Source organism: Acomys russatus, chromosome 7 (assembly GCF_903995435.1).
Source record: "Acomys russatus chromosome 7, mAcoRus1.1, whole genome shotgun sequence".
Classification (NCBI taxonomy): Eukaryota; Metazoa; Chordata; class Mammalia; order Rodentia; family Muridae; genus Acomys; species Acomys russatus.
The window spans coordinates 5292475-5319057 of record NC_067143.1 but is presented as its reverse complement, the minus strand read 5'-3'; the positions used below and the strand labels follow the sequence as shown (position 1 = coordinate 5319057).

At 40.6% G+C, this 26583-nt stretch overlaps 1 protein-coding gene and 1 pseudogene across 1 annotated transcript in view; both read right to left on the bottom strand.

Annotated features, from left to right (window-relative positions):
* Positions 1-2564: 2564 nt before the first annotated feature.
* On the bottom strand, positions 2565-3372 carry LOC127192399 (sentrin-specific protease 2-like; annotated as a pseudogene).
* A 6370-nt stretch (positions 3373-9742) lies between these two features.
* Positions 9743-26583, bottom strand: part of LOC127192398 (zinc finger protein 120-like) — a 31213-nt gene continuing 14372 nt past the window's right edge. The window contains 3 exon segments of the mRNA XM_051149680.1: positions 9743-10906; positions 11074-11212; positions 13108-13234. Of these exon segments, the coding sequence (XP_051005637.1) occupies positions 9823-10906; positions 11074-11212; positions 13108-13234 (1350 nt within the window). The 3' untranslated portion in view covers positions 9743-9822.

The following is a 26583-nucleotide window of genomic DNA, read 5'->3' as shown; positions in this document are numbered from 1 at the left end:
CAGATCTGTGTGATTTTTGAGGCCAGTCAGTTTTCAAGCAATGGTCAGTATAACCTGATCGTTATTTCTCTCTCTCTCTCTCTCTCTTTTTTTTTTTTTTTGAGACAGGGTTTCTCTGTGTAGCCTTGGCCATCCTGGACTCACTTTGTAGACCAGGCTGGCCTCGAACTCACAGCGATCCGCCTGCCTCTGCCTCTCGAGTGCTGGGATGAAAGGCGTGCACCACTGGGATGAAAGGCGTGAGCCACCACGCCCGGCTTCTGATCATTATTTCTTAAACAATACTCGGGAAAGTTTAATCATAAATTGCCCCGGGCCAAAGCCAATGTGATTACAAGATGGTCATAGCAACATAGCTGGAGCTAAATATTCTCTAGAGAAAAACCTTGATGCACTTCCAGTCCCAGACCAACAGGTGTGCTATCCAAGCCTAGGCTAACTGCCAAGGGGGTCCTTTACTGTAAAACATCTATAAAGCACGATGTTCCATGCTCACCTTCTATTGGTCTCAAAGCTGATTCTAAGGAACGTTGCTATATGTAACAGTATTTAGCCAGATACTTTCATGTCCAGGACTTAACTTTCCTCCATACATTTTCTGACTTGGTGCTCACAGTCAGAGCAAAAACTCTCTCATTGTCTGAAGCCTTTGATCAGATGCTTTCATTCGTGATTCTCTGTGGGAAAATGTTTTCCCTGTATGAATTTCCTAAGGGCTCAGAAACAAAGAGAAAAACAGTTTTATTAGAAATAGCAGCTTTCTTTCTTTCTTTCTTTCTTTTTTTTTTTCGAGACAGGGTTTCTCTGTGTAACCTTGGCTGTCCTGGACTCACTTTGTAGACCAGGCTGGCCTCGAACTCACAGCGATCCGCCTGCCTCTGCCTCCCGTGTGGTGATCAGCCTTTGAAACTATGTCAACCGAAGCCTCCACAGCTGTTCTGGATGTCTGCAGATCATGCTGGACAGTCAGGGGGTCTCTGGAACTTTGTCAAGCAAAGGCTCTATGACTCCTCCTCAGGTCTGTGACACACACCATCTTCTGCACTATGAGAGTAGAAGTCATATAGGTGGTAAGCACGCATACATGCATCCAAAACGCTTACACACAAAAGGAAATGGTCACTTTTGTTGAGAACTTTATGGGTGTATAAGTTGAAAATAATTGCTTTGTTCTTATATATTTCTAGTTTCCCATGCTCATTATTTGCATATTACTTGTCAATTGTATATTTTTGTTCATTTTCTTTTTTTTTTTTAAGAATTTATTTATTATGTATACAGATCTCATTATAGATGGCTGTGAGCCAACATGTGGTTGCTGGAATTTGAACTCACGACCTTTGGAAGAGCAGTCGGTGTTCCTAACATCTGAGCCGTCTCTCCAGCCCTTTGTTCATTTTCTTAAGTAGGGGAAAGTATCAACATTTTATTGACTTATATAGACTGTATATACCCTTATCTATGATATTAGAGATTTTTGTCACAATTTATAAGAATTTTGATATTGTTTGCTTTTTAATGCTCATCTTTTGGATTTTTGTGAATTTTTATTTTTCAAGACAGAGTTTCTTTGCGTAGATCCAGATGTCCTGGAGCGTTCTCTGTAGAACTTGCTGTCCTCAAGTTCATGTTTTCCTGCCTCAGCTGGGATTACAGGTGTGTACAAGGGCTTAGTGCTTGTCTTTGATACACATAAATTTTAAATTCCAAAACATCAAAAAATTTACCATTCTTTTTATTTTGTAATTTCTGATATGTTTTTCCTGTTTCAGAATCTCTCCTTTATCTGAGAACCAGTAAATGTGCCCAATTTCCATATTAATTTTAATGTTGTAATGTATGCATTGTTATGTGTATACGCTCATTTATTCTAACGTTTTCTTTTATTCTCTCTCTCTCCCCCCCCCCCCCCTTCCTTCTTCCTTTGGTTCTTTGATACAGAGTTCCTCTGTGTAGTCTTTATTTTATTTTATTGTATTTTATTTTTGGTTTTTCGACACAGGGTTTCTCTGTGTAGCCTTGGCTGTCCTGGACTCGCTTTGTAGACCAGGCTGGCCTCGAACTCACAGTGATCCGCCTGCCCCTGCCTCCCGAGTGCTGGGATTAAAGGTGTGTACCACTGCTTCCCAGCATATTTTTCTAAGATTTATTTAGTTATTTTATGTGTATATGAGTTCTCTGTCTGCATGTGTGCCTGAATGCCAAAAGAGGGCATCATATGAAAATATGGATGGTTTTGAGCCACCATGTGGTTGCTGGGAATAGAACTCAGAACTTCTGGAAGAATAGCCAGTGCTCTTAACTGCTGAGCCATCTCTCCAGCACCTGTTTTTCTCTTAATAACTGACTATTTTTAAAACATTTTATGATGATCAGTACTCTTTTTCTTTAAAGCCTTTGTTTCCTTTTTGTAATCAAGTGCTAATATTTTAGACAGTCTATTTATTAACACATACGTTGCATTTTTCTTGTATTACACTTAATTATTTTACTCTGCAATTTTTATTGGGCATTGAAGAAAACTTCTTTCAAATATGTATATATTACCTTTCAGTGTCTTATTTTTATTCTTTTTGTTGAAGAATCTCCTCAGAAGTCACAGTGTGTTGCTCCCATTCCAAAGGGTCCAGCTCAGTGTTCCTTCATGTTTTGCGCTCATTTTGTAAGTATTGGAAGATGGTCTCACAGGTAGTCTGTCCCATCTGTCCCATGGAGTAAAAGTATACATTACTTTTTTTTTTTTTTTTACTTAGATCTATTACCAGCAAACTCCAATATGACTTACAGTGAATATATATGAAAATGAGTTCTTTTTCAAAATATTGGTTCTTTGGGTTCACATACAACAGAACTGTAGGCACCATGCTTTAGTTTAGGGTTAAAAAAAAGTGCTACGCACATGAAGAGATGGGTTGCCTTCGTTTTTATTTGGCTCAACCAAGCAGATACACATAAAAGTTTATGACTTCAAAGAGCCATTGACCATTTTCTAGTATCTGGATATCACCTCCAGTGATGGTGCAATTTGAACCCACTATTTAAAATTTCTTCTTGGGGCCCTGGCTTTAAAGCACCATTGATTTCCTTTTCTATGTCCTCTGTAACATTTAAGGCCTTGATAGCTTCCTCTTTGTCTTTCTTGTTCTGTACGAGGCTTGTTCTCTGCCCTTCACACTGACGTCCTGTTGCGGAATAACTTCCTGCTCCCGTAATCCATGAAGCTTTGAGCCTGTGCTCCTGGTATGTCAGGCCCCACGTTACGTCCCCTTCTTATTTCAAGATTGACTCCATCTTTCCTCAGTGTAACAGAAGGTTTTTGCTCTGAACACTTCCTGTTTTCTCTGTTGAGAGATGTTCTCTAATGGCAGCCATAATAGGTCGACTTAGACCACTCTGAGTCATTGCAGATCCATGACTGTGCTCTGCCATGCAACCTTTGGTCTTCAAGGTGTCTGTAAGGGTTGGGTGAGCCCTGTGTGGCTTCACATGCTCCCTGTGAAGGTGTTAAACTAACCTTCTGTACTTTCTGCTTTGATTGTTTCATCCATGATGCATTAGGAGTGCTTGTGTCCCTTGCCACCATCAACAGACTTACTCGGTTACAGCCTGCTGCTGGGCGACTTTGGCAAACCTTAGTAGCTTTAGTTGTCTTGGACTCTCTCCCTGAGATTTAAGGCTCTTCAGACACTCTCTCCATCCCATCCCCATCTTATTATTTCCTGTTTTGACCTTGTCCTAAAGCTGCAGACTCCAGCTGTATCCCACTTTCATCATTTTATTACCTTTACCAACCTTGTCCCAAGACTACAGCCTCCATCTATGTTCCATTTTCGTCTCTTATTTGCTATTTTGAACTTTTCCTGAAGCTCCAGGCTTCATCCCCATCCTAAGCTTTTTAAGTTGCCACATGGAGACACTGTTGCTTTTGTGAGGGTGCTGGCTCCCTGGTATGGTAGGGCCTTTCCAAGTTCCAAGAGAAGGCAAACCATCTACCTGGCTCTTGGCAGGTGTCCATGCATGGTTATCACCCTTACGTCCAAAGATCAAAGTCTTCCACTAGATGTATGCTCCACAAGTTGGTGCAAGGTTGGAAACCTCTCAGTCAACGGAATGAAGAACTCAGAATAGTTCTTCTTTATCAATACAGTTGACTTTGGGTAGCACGGTCAGTCAAATATCGAAGCTAATAGAGTTGGCAACATCATGAAATGGCTAGAGGGTAATCAAATGTTTACATTTCACTAGGGTCCGATGTGGAAAAAAAAAATCTTTCCTTAGGAAGATCCCAACAAGGAGCAGTAATAGGCTCAAGATCCAGAACTAAGAAACGAGACTGATTGCCCTAGTCAGCCACTAGTAAGACACCAGACTTAACCACATAGCTAACACATGGGAGGCAATCCTCAAAAATGATGGCTGCTTAAGGGGGTGCCCTAGCCCCTGCCTTCAAGACTCCATAGCTGGTTATGATTTCAACAGAAAGAAGAAAGAATGAAAATCAGCATTCTTTGGAGTGCAGGCACTCCCTACCCACAATTGGATGGACACAGGATCTTAAAGTGCTCTCATGCCCTAGTGGGATATTTGAGTGCTGTGAACTAATTGTACACATCTCAGTTTCTTTCTGCAGAGTGCAGTGGTACCTAAGTTGTCTCAGCATACCTTAGCTCGCCCTTTCTAGTATATTTGTATTTAAGAAATTTTCCATTATGATAAATTATAGAAAAAAATATAATTACAAAGAATGATATAGTTTTGTAGCTATAAAACCCAGTTGGTACTGTTGTGTGACAACATTTTTTTCTCCCCAGAAAAGGAACCCAGGACAGACCAAAGTGTACATACCACCACAGTCCTACTTGGTGATCCAATGAGATTTATTGAGGTTACATATAGAAATATGGGTGAGGGGTTACTTACAGGGTCAGAAATGTCTCAGACAGCTGCATCATCATAGTCTACCCCAATATGGGTAAATTCTCACAACAGCTAGGAACCTGGAAACACTACATAGCCTGTAGACAGCTCAACACTTTAGAGAGTATCCTTTCCAAGTGACTTAGTTGGACTAAGCACTTGCAGGAAGCTGGTCTGAGGTCAGGCCTTTTGCCTCCTATTTGCAGCTCACCTTCCATTCATCAGAGAAAACTTCCAGCCATTATCGCTTATTCTGGCAAGGAGGGGCCTAGTGATTCTTGTCAGTTTCAGTAACTTTTGGAGACCTTCTGAGTTGTCTTCCTGTATAATGAGTTTCTTTCCTCCAGCATGAACGAAGGGTGGAATGTTTCAATGTCAGCGGAAACTGTTGCACAACAAGAACTGATTCACCAAGGATTAGTACATTGCGTGAGTGAATGAAAAAAAATCTGAGTATTGTCAACATGATTCATTGAGAAAGATGCAATGCTATTTGGGCAACAACCATAGCAAAAACACAAGTCTGGATTTCCTCTGTGCTAATCTCATAAAAAATGATTCTAGCTAGTCAAAGCTGTGGTGAAATTACCTCCACCTTGAATGCCTGTGTCACCTGACCCATGATGGACCAATTCCTGATGCAGTTGGGATAGTCTTCAAAAACTGCTGATTGTTGCAAAAATATTTCATTGCCTCAGCTATTGCTACAAGGTAATGGGTCAGAAGATTCAACAGGCTAACTGCTAAGCCTTGGTTTTGTATGAAACACCTGCTGCCTTCAATGGCAAAAAATCCTGCTGGACATCTCATAAAAATCAAGCCTTGCCATCACCGAGACATGATAGGAGTTAATTTGGATCCCCAAAATTATAGCTTTGTCAGTTTTGCTTCTATAATCCTTCGGCCAACAATAGTTGGGACCTTACCTAGAGCACTGTCTCTGGTTTGCTTCTGGCCAGTTTCTTTTTAATTTACTAAAATCAAAACCTTAGTCAAATTTGTGAATCACTGATAGACTCTGCAAATACAACACCTTTTTCTGTAAATTCTCTTGTGTTTCCTTGGCTCAATCCCTGCAGAACAATGTATTTCTCGTTCTCGTTCTTAGACTTAAGTTCCCTTGTCTGGCTGTTCTGTCTAGCATTTCTCAGATGGTACTTTGTTGGATCTGTTTCTTTACAATAAAACTTTATTATACAAGAAGGAAAAAGGTTAAAGGGACAAAAGAGTAAACCTTTCGGTAGTGGTTCCACGAGACGGGTCCTTAGGTGTCTCTCTGGCCCGCGTGCTGGTCCAGCTGGTCAGCTGCTCTCCCGCCCAGCTGACTTTGTTATTCTCTCTTCCCCAACTCCCCGAGTCACGTGGGAAGGACCGGCTCCTTCTCCCGGTGAGGGTCAATTAGAAAGACAATAGTCCAGGTGGGGTTCCCAGGTCTGCTTCCTGAATTCCAGACCCAGAATGGCTCCACTCAGTCTGTCACAAGGTATTCATGGGGTGCCCCAAGGGTAAAGCCCGCCAAGACTGCTCCCACCTGTGACAAGGCTTATTCTTTCCCACAGTACTTAGCATCATGGAAAGAACAGTCCTTCTATCCTCTCCCTGCTGTTTAAAGGGATCTTCTGGTTATATCTCCACCCACTGTGGCTTTTATTAGGTGAACAAACTTCCCTTGTAATCCTACTTAGAGAGATTTTGGCTTTGTTTCATTTAAATCATTAATGATGTTTCCATTTTTCAATTTTTCTGTCAATTTGGAAAACTGTAACACTGTCCTTTTAATTTAACAAGATTAGCTTTGTGTGTTAGGAAGGGCTGGAAGATGACTCTTTTTCTTTCTTAAACCAGTTTTGGACTTTGCTCTTCATTTGTATGTTTCATTGAGTCATGTCAACATATTCCCGCCTTTACTCTGTCATTTCTCTTTTTTGCTTGTTTGAGACAGGCTGTTGTTATGTACCCTTGCTGGGCCTTAATCTTACTATGTTTCACAATCTGGAATTTGAGCTTAAGCTGTTCCAATCTCAGCCTCAACATTGCTGAGGCTGCAGTCATTCATCCTCCACCTAGATTTTACTTCGTTGTTCCGGTATAAAACTTTCCCAGCATGTTAATGTCTGTTCCAGTTGTTTACATGAAGGATTTGTAATTATATGGATCTGTCTGCCTGTGCCTGACTTCCTTCCCTCTGGCATCAATTTGCGGTTCTGGGAAAAGTGTCAGGAACAAGTGCTTTCTCCTAAAAGTAAGCTAATATACATTAAATAAGAGATAGAGAGCAGTATGTCGTTTTCATTCGTAAACAGAACTTACTATTCAAATTGTCTGTTTCCTTCATCCTTGATGAGAATATGTTTACAACCTGAAAAGTAGACAGTACTTTTGGAAGTGCTGTATCACTCATCTTATCTGAGCATGAGTGAGACGGCTCAGTGCAAAAAGTCTGTGGTACACAAGGCTGGCAACCTGGCCTTGATCACAATATAAAGATGAATAGAAGTGGATCTCATAAAGTTGTCTTCCAGTCTCCACATGTGTGTGTGTGTGTAAAAACCCATACTCACATTGCACACACAAAGGAAAAATTCATAAATTTTATTGCTGTTACATTATCTAGAATATATAGATAATCCCCTTAAGTGGCTGTAGTTCAGGATGAAGTGCCACATGGTAACCAATGGGGACATGAAGAAGCATGGAACATCAAATAACACATCCCCATCCATAGCACGTCAAGCTGTGCTGTGCCATGTACAGTCAGCTGCTGATTGTCCTACTTTATTACCCTGCTATCTAATACATGAACATGGTGCTTTGGATTGTCATATGATGTATGTAATGGCTTTTTATATGCAATTCTAGTAAACATTTTAACACTACCATTGTTAAAACATTTGACAAAACAGGACACATTGGGGGAGCATCTTCAACCCTTGTACCTGTACTCAGGAGGCTAACATATGAGAACCCAGATTCAAATGCAGCCTTGACTAATGACCGACATTTCTGTCATGCTGGATAACAAGCATCTTCTCAGAGGAATTTGTGAAATTATGAAAAGCACAACCAGGAACACCAACCCACCATCCTTTAACAGTCTCTCTTTCTTGAAAAGTATGATCATACCCAGCCTGATACTCAGTTAAACAAATGGACCACTTAGATGGTGGGCAACCTATTCAATACGATGCAGTAGACAACTATCCATAATTAAGTCAAAGCACAGTGGAAGATGAAGAGAAGCCACAAAAACAATGTAAGAACAGCCTAATAAACTTCTGCAAATAAATTTGCCACACATATAGCAAACTTCGATACCTACTCCAAATGGTTCAAAATGCAACTCACTACCACAACAACTCACTTCCACCATGACACTCAAGTGAACATGTAAATAATTTACTTTCTTCAAGGCTATGATGAAGAGATAAAACGAGTTTTTCATGAAATCGAAGACAACTGTTATGTCTACAATCTTTTTTTTTTTTTAATATTTATTTATTTATTTATTATGTATACATTGCTCTGCCTGCTTGTACCCCTGCAGGCCAGAAGAGGGCATCAGATCACATTATAGATGGTTGTGAGCCATCATGTGGTTGCTGGGAATTGAACTCAGGACCTCTGGAAGAGCAGACAGTGCTCTTAACCTCTGAGCCATCTCTCCAGCCGTATGTCTACAATCTTAACAAGGATAGTGTTTTCCCTCGTATGAGTTCTTTCCTGTTTACTAACATCCAGATCATATAAAAAGACTTTAAAATATTTACAAGTCTGGAGACATGCCCAAGGAGTTAAGACAAATTCATTCCTAGGACCAACATCAGGAGTTTGACAACTTCCTGAAATTCCTCTTACAAGAAGATCCAAGGGTCTAACCTTCTTGGACACCAGCACTCACATGCATGTACCCACAAAGACGACACACTGACTTCACGTGATTAAAATGAAAAGAAATCGTTAAAGAAAGAAATTTTTCCTCATGAATGTTTTTCTCCTATTAACATTCATTCCTGTAATGCTGGTGTCGAAGCTTATAGCAGAAAGCAACCATGTAGGGGTAAAGTCAGAGGAATCAATCTTTCTCAGCTGGTCGTGTGACTTGGAAAGATCTAAAAGACTCTACCCTGCTGGAGGCAATAGTCACTGGGGGGGTGAGCTTGAGAGTTCCCATCTGCACACCACTTCTAGTTTCTACTCTCATTACTGCTGCGGGTTGAGGATGTGGACTGAGCTTCCTCCTTTTACTGCTGTCTTTGACACTTTCATGGTGACCTCATAACCCTCTGGAACCATAAGCCAAATTAAACAGCTTTATAAGTTTAGTAAGCAGAAAATGCACTAATGCACACACATGAAGTTTTACATATGGATGAGTTATTTCATGTAATTGAAGAGCAACATGAAACCGAAAAGGACAACCCCATCATTTAAATTTCATAGTTTTTGTCAACATGAGTTTGCAGGTACGAACAAAATGAAGAGGGGCGGATCACTGTACTTGTATAGGCTGTTGACATTTATTGTTATTTTCTCCACAAGAAATAATGTTGGACAACTTAATGTGTGTTGGCTGAAGGTCTTTCCAAATGCTTGGCAGTAACAGTATCCCTTCACTGTGAGTCCTTTCAGGGCAACAAGGACTACTCTGATATGTAAAGATTTTAACAGGCTGATCACACACTAAAGGTTTTACTCTTGTACAAAGATATCATGATGTGTAAAAATTTACCACACTGACTACATTTATAAGTCTTTGCAGTATGGCTTTTTCTCATGATTTTTGAAGACTGTTGCTACATGCGCAGGCTTTACCCTATTGCTCACATTTATTCGCTGTGTTTTCTCTTAGTTTTAGGAGATCACTGTGACATGCAAAGGCTTGACAATATTAAAGACTTCACAATATTAAATACATTCATAGGGTTTCTCTCCAGTATGTGTTCTTTGATGTATTTGGAGATAACTGTGACATGCAAAGGCTTTTCCACATTGGTTACATTCATAGGGTTTCTCTCCAGTATGTGTTCTTGTATGTCTTCGGAGATGAGAAACTCTTGCAAAGCTTTTACCACACTGATTACATTCATAAGGTTTCTCTCCAGTATGTGTTCTTGTATGTATTTGGAGGTAACAGGGATACGGAAAGGCTTTACCACATTGCTTACATTCATAGGGTTTCTCACCGGTATGTGTTCTCTTATGGACTTGGAGATACTTGTGACATGCAAAGGCTTTTCCACACTGAATACATTCATAGGGCTTTTCCCCAGTATGTGTTCTTTCATGCATTTGAAGGTGTATACGATGTGCAAAGGTTCTTCTACATTGCTTACATTCATAGCTTTTCTCTCTGGTATGAATTTCTTCATGTCTTTGAAGATGGCTGTGATGTGCAAAGGATTTCTCATCCTCATTACATTCATAGAGTTTCTCTCTAGTGTGTGTTCTTTTATGTCTTCGGAGAGACCTGTGACATGCAAAGGCTTTTCCACACTGATCACATTCAAAATGTTTCTCTCCGGTATGTGTTCTTGTATGGCTTCGGAGATGTGAAACTCGTGCAAAGCCTTTACCACACTGATTACATTCATAAGGTTTCTCTCCAGTATGTGTTCTATGATGTATTTGGAGATAACTGTGACATGCAAAGGCTTTACCACACTGATCACATTCAAAATGTTTCTCTCCAGTATGTGTTCTTTTATGCCTATGGAGATGTGAAACTCGTGCAAAGCCTTTACCACACTGATTACATTCATAAGGTTTCTCTCCAGTATGTGTTCTTGTATGTATTTGGAGGTAACTGGGATACGGAAAGGCTTTACCACATTGCTTACATTCATAGGGTTTCTCACCAGTATGTGTTCTCTTATGGACTTGGAGATACTTGTGACATGCAAAGGCTTTTCCACACTGAATGCATTCATAGGGCTTTTCCCCAGTATGTGTTCTTTCATGCATTTGAAGGTGTATACGATGTGCAAAGGCTCTTCTACATTGCTTACATTCATAGCTTTTCTCTCTGGTATGAATTTCTTCATGTCTTCGAAGATGGCTGTGATGTGCAAAGGGTTTCCCATACTCATTACATTCGTAGAGTTTCTCTCTAGTGTGTGTTCTTTTATGTCTTCGGAGATTCCACTGCTGTGAAAAGGCTTCATCACATTCATTACGTTTGTAAGGTTTCTCTACAGTGTGAATTCTTTCATGCCTTTGAAGATGACTGGGATGTGCAAATGCTTTGACTCTTTGAGTATATTTAGATGGTTTCTCCCCAGTATGACTGCTTTCATGCCTGTGAAGATAGTTGGCACATATTAAAACTTTACCACATTCATTACACTGATGAATCTTTTCATCTGTATGGATTAATCTCACAAATTGGTCTAAGTATAAAGAGGAATCAGATATTAAAGGTTTTATCCTTTTGTTTACATTCATGGTGTTCTCCTAAATTATAAGTTGTTTTTCATCTTCAAAAATTTTATGAGCATTTTATTACATGGCTCACATTTGTAGCATGCTTTCCTATATGAGGCTTTTCACATTTTTGAAGAGAACTAGAAGAACTGAGACCTTTGCTACACTGATTACATTCATAAATTTTCCTATCGTGTGAGTCACACTACATTTGCAATGTGGACCAGGAAAAACAAGAATTTCCCCATTCTTAGTTATCATAGGGATTTTCTGCAGTGTGAGTTTGTTGATGCATTCCCAATGAAGTTGGAAAACCAATTAATTGTAAACTTGAATCACGCCCAACAGGTTTACACTAACTGGGGACTACTACATAACTTCTAATAGTTCTGCAAGAGAGAGGCACTTTGCTTCTTTCAATATCCCTTATGTACACATGGCTTGTAAGCATTATGAAAGGAATAAAAATGAATAAAAGGTTGCCACAGTTTATTTACACAGTTTGACTTTGTGTTCCTCCTAAACATGTGGAATAGGGATTATGGATTCTCCATAACCACCTTGGAGCTGGTGTTTGCTATTTTGTGGGTTCATCTTTGTTCCACCTTCCTCCACCCTTTTCAACTTCCTGACACCAGAGAGGAGAGAAAAAGGGACAGAAAAGAAAGGAGCAACATCACTGTGGACTATTTACAGCTGATTAGGGGCATCCAGTTCCTTGAGGTATGTTTGATATTCGCCATCAGGAAACTATTTCTTCCTCTTCTTGTCTCTTCTCTGTGCATGACAACTTAACAAGCCACAACCAACAGCAAACAACCAGCAGCAAAGCCCCGCCCTGAGTCTTGGGCCCTTAGCATTTAAATAATAACTTCAGAAAACTCCCCAGAATTCTAGACATCACCCAACCGCAGAAAATATCTCCCACTGGCAAAATCACACCTCTTGTAGAGCATAAGGCAAATCACAGTCGACAATTTGAAGTAGTCTATACCCCACACCTGAGATTAAAATAGGAACATGTTCTTATATTTCTCTTTTTTTTTAAAAAAGAAACCAAAATTCCTAAATTGCCATTATATAACCTTCTTACCTCACTAAGCTTACCAGCATCACTACAGCTATCATAGTGCCATCAGCTTTGCTGTACGTATTATTTGCTGATTAGTAGGTTGTGTTTATCATATGTATTTATCATATATTCAATGATTGTACATTTCGCTGTATGTGTGTTATCAGACGAAACAGATTGGTAGTTCTACAGTGTGGCTCTAATGAGATTATGATTCAAAAGGTTCTAACTGTTATCACATTGTTTCCATGTCTTCTTTCTTCACGAATGCCTTGCAAACACAGATCAGATTCCTGACACTGAGGCCCATGGTCCTTTGAGAATTTAATAATCAGCAACACATGTAAGGCTGCACTTCTTTACACTGTTGTTTTTCCTTAAAATTTCCAGGACATATCAGAATTTCCTCATAGGAAGAGTTGTGTCAGCTTACACATGACAATTACCTTCCTTGTCTTCTAGAAAGTTGGCGTTGTCCTCCAATATTGTGTTCCTCCCAATTATAGCCTAAAATACAATACCAGAAAATGTATGCTATGCTTTAGAAATTATGGAAAATTTAAATTATTGTAATCAATGAACCTTAGAACTATGACTGAATTATCCATCTCATTCCCAATTAAAAGTCTATAAGAGCATCAGTAATGAAGAAACTGTTGTTCTCTTATTTTAAAGGGGAAGGAAATCCACAGTCTCACCTACAGTAGTGAGGTTCCTGCAGGTCTCCAGCATCACCTCTCTGTAGAGACTCTTCTGGGCAGGATCCAGCAAAGCCCACTCTTCCCGAGTGAACTTCACATGCACGTCTTCATAGGTCACTGCACCCTAAAATATCCCATACATGTGTAAACAGAAAGCAGCATACGGACAATATTGGACATATATATTTCATTGACGGTATATCCCTTTTTTTTTTTGGTTTTTCGAGACAGGGTTTCTCTGTGTAGCCTTGGCCATCCTGGACCCACTTTGTAGACCAGGCTGGCCTCGAACTCACAGCGATCCGCCTGCCTCTGCCTCCTGAGTGCTGGGATTAAAGGCGTGCGCCACCACGCCCGGCTGACAGTATATTCCTAATGCTGGTGCATTTCCTACTTATTTTCTGATACATAAGTTCTACTGTAATCACCAAGTCATTTTAGAAGGAAATTACTGCACTCTCTGAATAGAATGTAGCCTTGCAAGGGAAATGCCAACTAACACACATAGAAAGAAAGAAAGAAACAAGCAGATCAACAGTGCTGGGTACACATCAGAGAAACTGTGTGAACAATTATTAAGTACAAAAAAGTGAGCAAGCTGAGCGTACTGGGTCATGCCTTTAATCCCTAAGCTCAGGAAACAGAGGCAGATGTCAGCCTGGTCTGTGCACTGAGCTCTAGGACAGTCATAGTTACATAAGAATATCGAGCCTTTCCTTCAAAATTCAACCAAACAAAACATAAAATGTACAAGTAGCTCAAAAGAATTATACACTCATTTATGTTTGCTATTCATCTTCCCGAATCCGAGGTGCCCCAGTTTAAACTGCTACATGAATAAGGTCTTACTAAAAGGGAACGCAGGTTTAAAGAGTTAACCATGAATAGATAAAAATATCAGCTGTGCAAATATTGATCATAAATAAATAAACAGCCCAGGGCAGAAGAAGGGGTTCACCAGTGAAGAGCTCTTGCTGGCCCTGGAAATAAGTGGGCTCACTTGCCAGTACCTAGCTGGGGACCACAAGTAGCCATGACTTGATGTTCAGGGGCTCTGAGGCCATCCTCTGACTCCTGTGAGGAGCAGGCACACGGGAGCTGCTACTCATGCACAGGCAAAATGCTGGTACTCATTCCAACATAAATTCAAAGCAATCTCAGTAGGGAGAAGAAAGAATGTCATGCGCCTGACATCTAATGACGCAGAAGCCTCAGGTGGTATTAATTTCATGAATATATGCTTTCCCGTGAAGTAAAGTAATACTCTGCCGAATTTCAAAATTCACAACGCGGCTGAAGTTCATCAGAACAGCATATGCTTGACATGTACAAAAACCTACATTGCAGGCCCATCAGCCAGTATTATAAAAAGGGGGCTGTGTTACCGCAACACTGGAGAGCCAGAGCCAGGTAAATCTCTAGCTTTGAGGCTTGCATAATCTACGTACGTACGCTTGAGGACAGCCGGGGATATACAGAGAACTTTGTCTTTAAAAATAAAATCAACAAAATTAAGTATATAAAAAACATTAGGCTATCAAAATGAATTAGTCACTTAGTGATGGAGTCTACAATGGTGAAGGCAGGACAGCATGAGAAGGAAGCAGACCGAGCAGTTTCAACAACAGCACCATAGACACAAAGAACAGAAAATGGGTTGAATCTGGAAACCCTCAAATCCCATCCCCAGTAAGGAATTTCATCTAAAAGAGCTTTGTAAGGCGCGCCCGCACCCAGTAATGGCGACAGCGGCAACCATAACTCCCGCACAAGCGCGGACATAAGCTCTCCCAATTTGCCCCTCCCGAACAGGGGTATGCAAATGAAGTATTCTGGAGCTGCCCTCTCAGCCACAGGCATACTAATGAGGCATGCTAATGAGGCATCCAGACACGACCTATGAGATATTGACATGTCACATACACAGAGCTATTTAAGTGATGCACTCGCGGGCATTCGGGGTCTTTCGCTTCAGCTTCAAGGGCGCTCCCAATAAAGCGCGATTGAGAAGAATCCTGGTGTCTGCGTCGTTCCTGCCGGCGGGAGGGCGCAACAGAGCTTCTCCTGAAAAACCTTCCACAAGCTTCCCAGAGAAAGCTGGGAAGGTGAGACAGGAGCTCACAGACATCGTCCAACTGCGTTCTGACCCTGGTCACCACAGGCCTATGGTCACGCCCTAAGGAAAATGCATTTTGTCTGACTTCAATGACCCTGAAAGTCTGCAAGAGGACTCAGGGTATTCAAATGTCCAGAGGGTTTTTTTGTTGGTGGTGTTGGTTTTTTCTTTCTTTCTTTCTTTTTTTCAGTTGTTTGTTTTCTTTTGGGGATTTTGTTTTGTTTTGCTTTTTCATTCAAGGCAGTCTTTTGTTTGACACAACATGTAAAATCAGAAATGAAGTTCTATCTTCCCAGTATTTATAAAGGCACAGAATGTCCCTTCCCACTCCAATTGAGAGGAGTAAGTACAGAGCGAGGGAAGATTGGACCAAAGACAGAAACTCAGAAAGGCAAACGCCAAATCCAATAGCTCTGTCTCAGACACCGGGCACATCAGTTGCAAAGGGCTTGGATGGTCCTATCCATGCAGTTTCTGCTATGTCTCTCAGTTTTGTTGCTACCACTACTGCCATGCAGCTCTGCATGGCAGATGTCTCACAGCTTGGGGATCTCAGCATCTTGCAACCGAGGCTTCATCCTCATAGCTTCATGCCATGAACTCTCATCGTCTCCTCAGTGAGACTCTGACTCTGTGAAACAGATGGCTGAAGCTGTGTTAAACTGAAACCACGGGCTAAAAACTCATGACCTTATGTTTTACATCTTTCTTGTTTCCAAAACCAGCACACCATGGGTGTTCCTGCCAAGTCGGGATGGACCCACTACACTTGGAGCACGGTCACAGCAGGTTTTGTAGGGAGTTGTTTCCTGGGACTGGAATCGCCTAGGGGGAGGGACTAGTGCCCTCTGACCACCGTCTTTGACTTTGAATCCAGAGAAGGGCCCTTCTCTTTAATGGCGATATTTTTGAATTTCAATTCATGCCTGTCTCAGCACTGGACTGCTATCTGAAGCTGCACGCTTCTTCTCAATAAACCATAGATTTTTTCATTTCTTTTTACCCCGCTTGTTGCTTTTTTTTTTTTTTTCACTGTAGTCCTGAATGAGATAGATTCATTATTCCATCTAAGAAATCAGCTCACTGTTTTTCAATTCCTACTTACTTAATTTCTTGTGTCATGGACAGAATAAGAAAGATTTTGGGGGCTGGAGAGATGGCTCAGTGGTTAAGAGCACCGCCTGCTCTTCCAAAGGTCCTGAGTTCAATTCCCAGCAACCACATGGTGGCTCACAACCATCTATAATGTAACCTGATGTCCTCTTCTGGCCTGCGGGTGTACAAGCAGACAACACTGTATATATAATAATAAATAAATCTTGTAAAAAAAAAAAAAAAAAAAAAAAGAAAGATTTTGGGTCAAAATAGCACACAAATGACCTTGAGATTAATTTTTCAGTTTCTACTTTGCATTGAAATCCTTTGACCTTGACTTCCTCTTTCTGCATTACTCTCGACAATCCAGTGTCTCACCGGTTCTACAAAAGCAGCCGATTAAGGTTTGTGTAGAGATTTCTATGTTGTGTGCCATCTAAACTCCTCCAAAGACAACATTTCTGCTTCTGTCTAGCAGAAATTCACTTTTTGTATACCATTTGCATATCAAATGCATCAGACGCATACATTAAGTATGAGCAATTTTACACTAAGTATAACAACTCAACATGACTTTAAACTAATTTTAATTCATATCTGTTGAAAATCCCAACTCACTGCTCTCAGAGTTTGTTCCACATGCTAATCCACAATCCCATGTCACACTCACTTTCACCATTCAATTCTGGTGGATGTTTTATTTTCATTCTTTTGTCTTCTCAAATTAGTGATATTTATTGGGATAGCTCTTATGTGACAATAATAATGTGTTCCGTGTCACTAAACTCTACACATATGTCCTCTGTCTATGGCTTTGTCTATTACTTCATATCAGTTTAAGTTTCAAGCACGTATTATAGTTTGCTAAATTATTACATAGAATGATATCTTTTATGGTTTATACCACTGTAAACAGCACCATTAAAATTATGTATTTTCAAAAAAAGGAAAAGAAAAAATGTTGGCTATATTCAACCCAAAGGAAACTTTTGTACAATTCATAAGCTGATTCCAAATCTATGTGACATGTGATAAAACTCAGAATTCCCAGTAGAGTATAAAGAAATAGAATACACTTTGGCACAGTGTAATTTCTTTACTTACCACGAAGTTACAACAAAAAGGATGTGTACATACACGTGGAAGGATGAAGGATGCAGAGAGAAAGACAAGAACATAAGCCCCAAAATATGTTCAAATTTCACAAAAAAAGCCCAAGGAAACTGTGGCAGGAAAAATGTAAACTTGACCAGTGTCACCTATGATTGTTATGTGTGCAGAAATTAAATACAGACTTGGCAGCTCCCACAAAAATAACTCAAAGTGACCTCTAAATTGTTATATTTCTGGCTCACCAGCTACTACTGCTCTTTCTTCCAGACAGAGAGGCCCCATGCTCTTGAGCTCTCTCTGGAAATGGAGGTGATCTGAAAGTGGGCTATGGCTTTGCAGCCCCTCCTGACCATGTTAAGGCAATCTGAGCCCTTCTCTCTCTCTCTCTCTCTCTCTCTCTCTCTCTCTCTCTCTCACACACACACACACACACACACACCTTAATAGTGTAATAATGGCTGCTTCCTGCCACATGGATTCTGGCACAAGATGTGGAATACATTCTATCCACCTCACAACACTATGTGCACCTGAAAACCCTCTGCAGCTCAGAAACTCCTTTCAGTTTCTAAACTATTTGTAAAATTTATCACATAAAACTAAATATGAAAAGTAACACTCAGGACATTTAGAAATCATATCTCAAGTTTTCCTATATGTCTTCCCATTGCACACTAAAAGCAATCCCCACACACTGGGTAGTGATAGTGCAAGCACCACAGCTTTATGTTGCCAGGGCTGCAGGGCTTCCCCCTTTGCAAGGACTCCACACTCAGGGAGACTCATAGGCCAAGATCACCACATGTATGAAAAGAACAGTCTGGATCATAGTCCATCCCTGTCCCAGCAGACTGGAGTCTTATATTCTATTCTGCCAATCTGATCTTCCTTGTCTGGGGTCAGTGGCCCCCACACTCACCATGGCATGCCTGTGGTCTCCCCACACTCACCATGGCATGGCCTGCGGTCTCCCCACACTCACCATGGCATGGCCTGCGGTCTCCCCACACTCACCACGGCATGGCCTGCGGTCTCCCCACACTCACCACGGCATGGCCTGCGGTCTCCCCACACTCACCACGGCATGGCCTGCGGTCTCCCCACACTCATTATTGCTTATTATTATTTATCAAATATTTTCTTTCAAGTTCCTATAAAGCTGAGTAATTATTCCAGTGACTTTACACTATTACATCAACACACATATTCTCTTATTGTTGGATAGGTAAAATTATACATTATGACTCAATACAATAGTTTTGTTGGGTTTTTGTGTTTTAAATCATTTTGCAAAAAAGAAAAAACAACAACAACAACAAAAAAATCATTTTGCAAAGGTCTTTCCCCCTCTTTTTTTCTTTTTGCTTTGCTTTTTTTTTTTTTTTTTTTTTTTTGGTTTTTCGAGACAGGGTTTCTCTGTGTAGCCTTGGCCATCATGGACTCACTTTGTAGACCAGGTTGGCCTCGAACTCACAGCGATCCGCCTGCCTCTGCCTCCCGAGTGCTGAGATTTAAGGCGTGCGCCACCACGCCCGGCTTTGCTTTGCTTTTTATGAAATTCTTAATAACCAGGAAACCAGAGAATAAATACAAGAGATTAGAGCAATGCTGCTTTAAAGAAAATAATATTTAAAAACTAATACCAACAGGTGACTTTTGAAAAAGAGAACTGTAATTTATATTTAATTATATAATTGGAAAAACACAAGCTATACTAACTTTAGAATAGGTCAGGCCATTCTATGCTAGAGGGAGCATCACTGAGAAGATACTGCCTGACCTTGCCTCTATGTGCAATGGTGGCTGCTGAGACCCCTCACCTGACACACAGAGCTACAGCCAATGGCCTGTGTCTCAAATTTCTCACCTGACTTAACTATGTCCGTGAGGACCGCACAGATCTACGTAGGACACTCCCCTAACTGGAAATTCAGCGTTCATTGGCTCAAGCTGTACACACCCAGCCTGATCTGTTTTCATTCACATGCGTAAAATAATACACTCCGGAAATTACAAAATCATTTACCCTGCCTCAGTCAGGTCTTTCTTCATGACGGTGACCCCTGCAGCTGACTCCCTTAACCTTCCGTCCATGAGGTGCCCGTTGCCTACCCTGCTTCACCCTTCAGTGTACACAGGAAACTGTTCCTCCTCTTCCGGTCTGAAGGCAGAAGCCATGATCTACATGCAAATCCTTTTCTTGTTACTGCAATGGACACTTCATTACAGGACTTTAAAAACTCTGATGTAGTGCAGCCTTTCAAATTAAAGTGCTTAGTTAGTTTAATCCAAAAGAAAGCAAGGTCACTGCCCTGGAGAGCAACAGACGGGCCCCTGAGTCACCATGGCTTGTCTCAGGAACATTTTTCTATGATGTCAGCAGAGTTAGCTATCTACCAAGTCGATCACTCAATGGGATAAACTCAGGAGGAGTCGAATAAAACAATACTGCAAGGTGGGAACACAGGGTGTCTCAGGAACATTACTGGCCAAGCCCACATTGGCCTTGCCACTGATAACCACACCCCTATTTGGTGGGAAGAATGGGGCTCTCAGAATCTGGCGAGAGCCCCTCACAAAGGCCCTGGCTTCAGACCAACACCAACTCTCACAAGCATATTTCTGGATTTAGAGTAGGACATTTACTTCTTTTCCCCCTCTCTACCCCACGGCCTTAGAGAATATTCCCAAACACCTAGGCCCCATTCCAGGCCGGCCTGGTGTACAAAGCATGTTCACGACAGCCAAGGGTACCCAGAGAAACCCTGTCCAAAAACCAAAACATAGGGCCCAGGCTGTTACTGGCTTTGCCAAGCATGTTCCTGAGATTAAGGAGCTATGTTGCCAGGCATGGTGGCACACACCTTTAATCCCAGCACTCAGGAGGCAGAGGCAGGTGGATTGCTGTGAGTTCGAGGCCAGCCTGGTCTACAAAGCGAGTCCAGGACAGCCAAGGCTACACAGAGAAACCCTGTCTCAAAACAAACAAACAAATCCCTCAGAGAAGGAAAGCCTTGCTTGGTCAGGCCAGCCCTCAACACAACTGTGCTGCTCCTTTTCACATGGTGTCACCAGATGTCTTGCCACATGGGTGGAGGAACTGTGCTTTCCTCAAGCAGGAAACTGGGCCATTATGGCAGCCCAGGCCTTACTGTTGCTTGTGACCCTGTGATGCCCCACTGAGCAGCTTGTTAAGAGAGCTGCTCTTTGATATATGGTTGGGACTAATGGCTGACTGTAAATCAGGGCTGTCTCCTTTGTTATGACTAGGAGCAATATTTCTGGAATATTCTGGGGAACAAACACATGTGTTTTGGCATCCTAATCGCCAACAGAACCAGTTAGCATACTACCTATCTGTGGGCTGTTTTAGAGGCCATCCTACCTCAGCGAAATTCTGCTTGGCATGATTTAGTATTGCTTTTTTTTTTTTCTTTCTTTTTTGTTTTTAGAGATAGGGTTTCTCTGTGTAGCCTTTTCTGTCCTGGACTCACTTTGTAGACCAAAGTGGTCTCGAACTCACAATGATTCACCCGCCTCTGCCTCCAGAGTGCTGGGATTAAAGGCGTGCGCCGCCATATCCGGCTGTGACTTATTTCCTATGCACTGGTAAATCCTTTTCATAATCAGTTCTACTCTGTTACAACATAGTTTATAATATTAAAGTGCTACCCAACATGAGATTAACTCCAAATGGATCATACCAGTAAATTGTAAACGCCACGGGCAGAAGATACCAGAGAATCTAGGGCTCTCCGAGTTTGGCCTCCTCCCAAGGATTCTGTTACCCACAAGCCTCTGCTCCAAATGCTCTGAGCAGATGCGTCCCCCATAGTGAAGTTATTCAGATGCCGATGCCACCGCTGGGTCCAAGCCTTAGAAAACCCAGCCTCACAGGAAGCCACAGGTTCGCACCCACCACAGGGAAGGACCCCAGTTCTGGCTGCTCCTCACCGTTGTGGGCAGCGGCCACGCACTCACCATATTGAGACCTAGGAGGTCGCCTGAGCTCCCCCAAACAGCACCCAGCAGCCTCGGTCACAGCACACCAAGCCAAAGGGTGCAAGTCGGCTCAGCAGTGGAACAGAATGGGCAGCATGGCTACCAAAAGAACCCGCCTCTTCCTCCTCCTCGAGGCACTGATTGGCCAGTGAGTCTTGAGTGACAGGAGGTTAGGGTTGGGTTAGTGTGCTGAAGGGATACAGCATAGAGTTTCCTGGCTCAGGCTTGCGGGTCCAGGGCCAGACCTTTTCCAGGTCTGCAGAGATTTGCATGTCATTAGCACCTGTGCCTCTCCTACCATGGCCTACCCTTCTGTCTTCCAGCACTCACGAGGTTCTTCCTCTCCCTCCCTCTCCTGGATTCAAGGTGACCGCTGACACAATCCATTCCTTACCTTAGCGCATAGGGAGCGGGACCGATCTGAACCACGCGGGGAAGGGTTCCAAGGATATAAACAGTTAAAGAGAGATTTTAGGAAACAAAATAAGATTTTTTTCTTCTTCTGTGGCTTCATGCCGGGGTTGGGTAAACTGCAGCTACTTTTTACCCGGCAGGTATGAGACTTAAGACAATCCTGAGAAAAAGCAGAAAATAGATGACAGACTCTATGGCACACTGTTGTTAGCCGGCACATCTTCCTCACTGGGCTGGGAAAAAACTCCACATCTGCATTAACAGGGATTCTTTAGATGAACAGATCTGACGTAGAAAGTGGATCTATATGAATGTCTCAGCCGGGTGTGGTGGCGCTGCACGCCTTTAATCCCAGCACTCGGGAGGCAGAGGCAGGCGTATCACTATGAGTTCGAGGCCAGCCTGGTCTACAAAGCAAGTCTAAGACAGCCAAGGCTACACAGAGAAACTTTGTCTCAAAAAACCAAAAAAAAAAAAAAAAAAAAAAAAAAAGGAAGAAAGGAAGAAAGAAAAATTCACTCACACTGGCCAACTGTTTGGGTTGTGTAATTACTGGTACTAGTGTAACAACAGTAATTTGGTTTCACAATAAGTTCAGTTCTTTATCCAGATTCTTGATTGCCTGGTCAGTGGACCAGAGAAATGGCCACTGCAGGCAAGTCATCTAGAATGGATGACCTCACTACTCGGCGTTAAGGATAACTACTGCCAAAGCAGCAAAGCTGTCGCTCTCCTCGCCCCTCCGTTTAGTGCTGTGACTACACCTGATTTAACGCTGGTCAGTGAACTTGGTCCTTACACACGTCCCTCCTCATTTGCAAGTCGCCAATAAAATCCAGGGAGGTTGGAGAACACTCATGCACCGGCAAAATTCTCCTTCTCAATGACCAGTTAAGGCTCAGCCTGGAGGGCATGGCAGGAGGGAAGAGCCTATCTCCCACCAGTTCATAACCTGTACAGTATTTTGTCAAGAGGCTTCCTATATCATGGGGACATTTGTCATCGTCTCCCAATAAAGTGACGTTACCATGTTATTTGGCTGCTGCAAAGTTGGTTCATATAGGTTGACTGCAAGAAAAAAATATTTTGACAAAGAACCTAATTTTATTATTCAGCCATATTCTAAAAAGCAACAAGCTTGGCTGTTTATTAACACTAATAATTGGCCATTGGTTCATTCACCATTTCTATGGAAATATAGATAACCATTTTTGCTCTAAAAGGATTTTTCATTTTTTTAATTAAACATCCACTTAATTTTCCTAAAATAACTCAGTTTCAGCCTGTGACAGATGATTGCTGATTTTCACTGGTGGGTCTTCTAATGGCACATCTAATTATATAGAGGACAGACATGTTATTCCTACTTCTGCTAAGTCTGCTCAAATTATAGAACTACAAATAGTAGCTACTATTTTACAACATTTTAATTTATATTCAGATAATGCCTATGTGACAGAGACTATTTCTTGTTTAGAGACTACAGGGCTAATCCAACCCCAATCACAGTCTAATGGATTAGTTTCTCAAATCCAGATAGCTACAGGGCATTTAAACATTCATACTAAGTTGCCTAGACCTTTGCCTAGAGGTAATGAAGCTACTAAAAATTTTGGTATGCCTTACAAATGTGATAATAGCTCAAAAGGCTCATGCTTGACATCATATTAATAACCAAAGTCTAAGACTTCAATATAAATTTATTAAAAGACAGACTCAAGCCATAATAAAGACATGCTTTACCTGTCCTCAATCTTTACCTGTGTTACTTTTTTAAAAGTTTATCCCAAAGAACTGATCAACTCTGACAGATAGATGTTAAATTAAAATATGTCTCTATGGTTACCTGTTATGCTTTTAGACCTGAGGAGATTTCTGTATATAGATTTTTAATTTGCTGGCTTTAGTTAAAGAGAGTCTAAACCTAAGCATGCTGTTTATTTTCAAAGTTTCAAAATTGCTTTTTTTGTCTTGCCTGTCAAACTGTTTTGTTTGCTTTATGATCGTCATGTCAAATTTTGTGTCTATGTCTGTAAATTTGTTTGATTGTTTAAATGTTGTTTTATTTTCTATATTTTCAGAAAAGCCAGTCTTCTATATTTTGAGAAAAGACCAATTTTCTATATTTTGAGAAAAGATCAATTTTCTATATTTTAAAGGCCATTTTTTCTATTTTGAGAGAGGGCCAGGCTTTACTTGCTGGCCAATTTTCCAAACAAACAGCATAGCCTGGACCCTGGCATGGTAGCTGCCCCGAGAAACTACCCAGGGCTAAAACGTTCATGCACCAAAATGTTTTACAGGCTCAGCTCTTCCAAAACAAATATTGCCACAAACTCATGGCTGGTTGAAAAAATACAGCCTGAGGAATGGAGTTAACTGCCTAATGTTTTATAATTTTCTTACTTTAGTTTTTGCTTGCAAAAGACTACAAGATCTTTTAAATTTTTTGTTTAATTTTTTTCTTGTAAAAGATTACAAAAAGTTTAAATTTTTCTTACTTAATTTTACTTGTAGGAACCTTACAATTTTCTAATTTGGCCTAAAAAAAATGGAGTTAATCCCAAACTCCTTAACTACAAGATGTTTATGATTTTATTGTCTCTTTGCTTAGTTTTTACTTAAAAGGTTAAACAAAAATGCTGACAATGCTAGCCTTTTAAAAACAAAATTCTTATCTTGCATACCAACCACGTCTCCATGGGGTGTGAGACAATTTTAAAACTGACACATTTTTTTTTTCTGCTGTATTCCTGCCTGAGGCAAAGGCCTGGGCTTTCTCAAGCAGCTGCAGCCACAGGGGCCCAGCTGGCTGGCTGCGACTTGGGGAATAAACGACACAACAAACCAAACAGCCAACTTAATTTTTAAAGGTAAAAGGGGGGAATCATATTCCCATTCTCCTAGTCATGTTACTTTAAATTTAAAAATTTGCTGCTTCTTGCTAACAGCAGCAACAGCTCAGCCAACAAAAAGGCCTAATTAGATACATGTGCGCGTGCTTACTGCGCCTGTGTTCCCACAGCAGTGGTGGGCTTCTCAGCCAACACTGAGCAGGCCTATACACTTCCTTGCTCACTATGCCCCTGTTCCCATAGCAACGGAGGAACAGTGGACTGGATAGTCTCTTCCTGGCCTTTGTCATCTTGTGTCTCTGTTCCTTCTCTTTCAGTCCTCACCCCTTCTTTCATGTGTATCCTGGTTTGATATGTTCTGCAGGATGGGACAGTTCAGTATGATCGTTTTCTAATTTCATCGATTTACCTACAAATTTACAATGTCATGTTTATAGATGATTAATTATCCCATGTGGTAATCTGTCAGAAAATATTCAAAAAAGGAAAAATATAACAATAAAATCAGATAAAAAAGGAATCAAAGAAGCTCGTCCAAGCATTTTCCATGAAGCTACTGTCACTCCAAAACTAAAACTAGGTAAAGACATACAGAAAAAAAACCTGCAGGATAACATCCTTGATGAATATACATTAAAAATATCCAAAAATACAAATATTCATAAACTTTTTTTTTTATGAACCATGATTGTTTGTTTTATATATGAAATGCAGGGATCATTAATCATATAAACATCAATAAGTATAATAAACTACATAAATGGAACCACATGATCATCTTAACAGATGCAGAAAACCCCTCTGATATAATCAAATATTTCTTCAAAAAATCGTAGAGTAAGACCAATTACAAGGAACACGTTTCAACATTATAAAACCTATACATGTAAATACCACAGATAATATAATTGTAAATGAAAACTTTGAACTTTCATACTCATTTTAGAAATAAGGCCGTGACGTAGAATATACCAATTATGATTTCATATTCTGTTCTATACACTAGTTGTACTGAGAAGGCAAAAGAAGAAAATTAAACTGATATAAATAATTATAGAATGAGTCAAGCTGTTCCTACTCGCAGATCGCATTTTATTATATAATAGAAATAAAAACAATAAGCCCTACTAAAACTTCTAGATGCGTTAAACAAATTTGTCACTGTGGTTTCACCTTTTAGCAAACCTAACTGAAAAGCGATTAAACGCTTAAACCTGAAACCAGAAATGGGGAAGCTCTTGGTATAAATCACGGGCTATACCTTGCCTTAAATATATTACCTACATCTACATCTATATTAATATAATATACATACACACATATATGAATCTCTGTAGATACAAATATAGAGGCACAGACATAACTACACAGAGATAACCATATATTTTATAAATTAGATGAAATATGGATATAGATAAATACAGGTGCTTATATAGCTTGGTAGATATACATGTGTACACACACACACACACACACACACACACACACACACACATATATACATATACACATATGTTGCCAATTCTTGGTGTTAGTTCTTGGAGAAAAGAGAGTACTAATCAGAAAACACATTCATATATGTATAGGTACATAATGTATATATGTGGAAAGATATGTCAATAGATATAATATGTACATATTTATATATGCATATATGTTTAAATATCTTTCTACATACAAATATGTACGTTATATAATGATACAGCCTCTAATTTTCTATCATCTATTTATGATCTATCTACGTGAAATTACTGTCTGAATAGAACTCCCTTTAATCCAAGGATTAAGGTCAACAAATGAATAGCAAGCTTAATTTTATAAAACCAAAAAGCTTCAGAACAGTGAAAGAAAAAAAATTGAGTGAATAGAAACTCACAT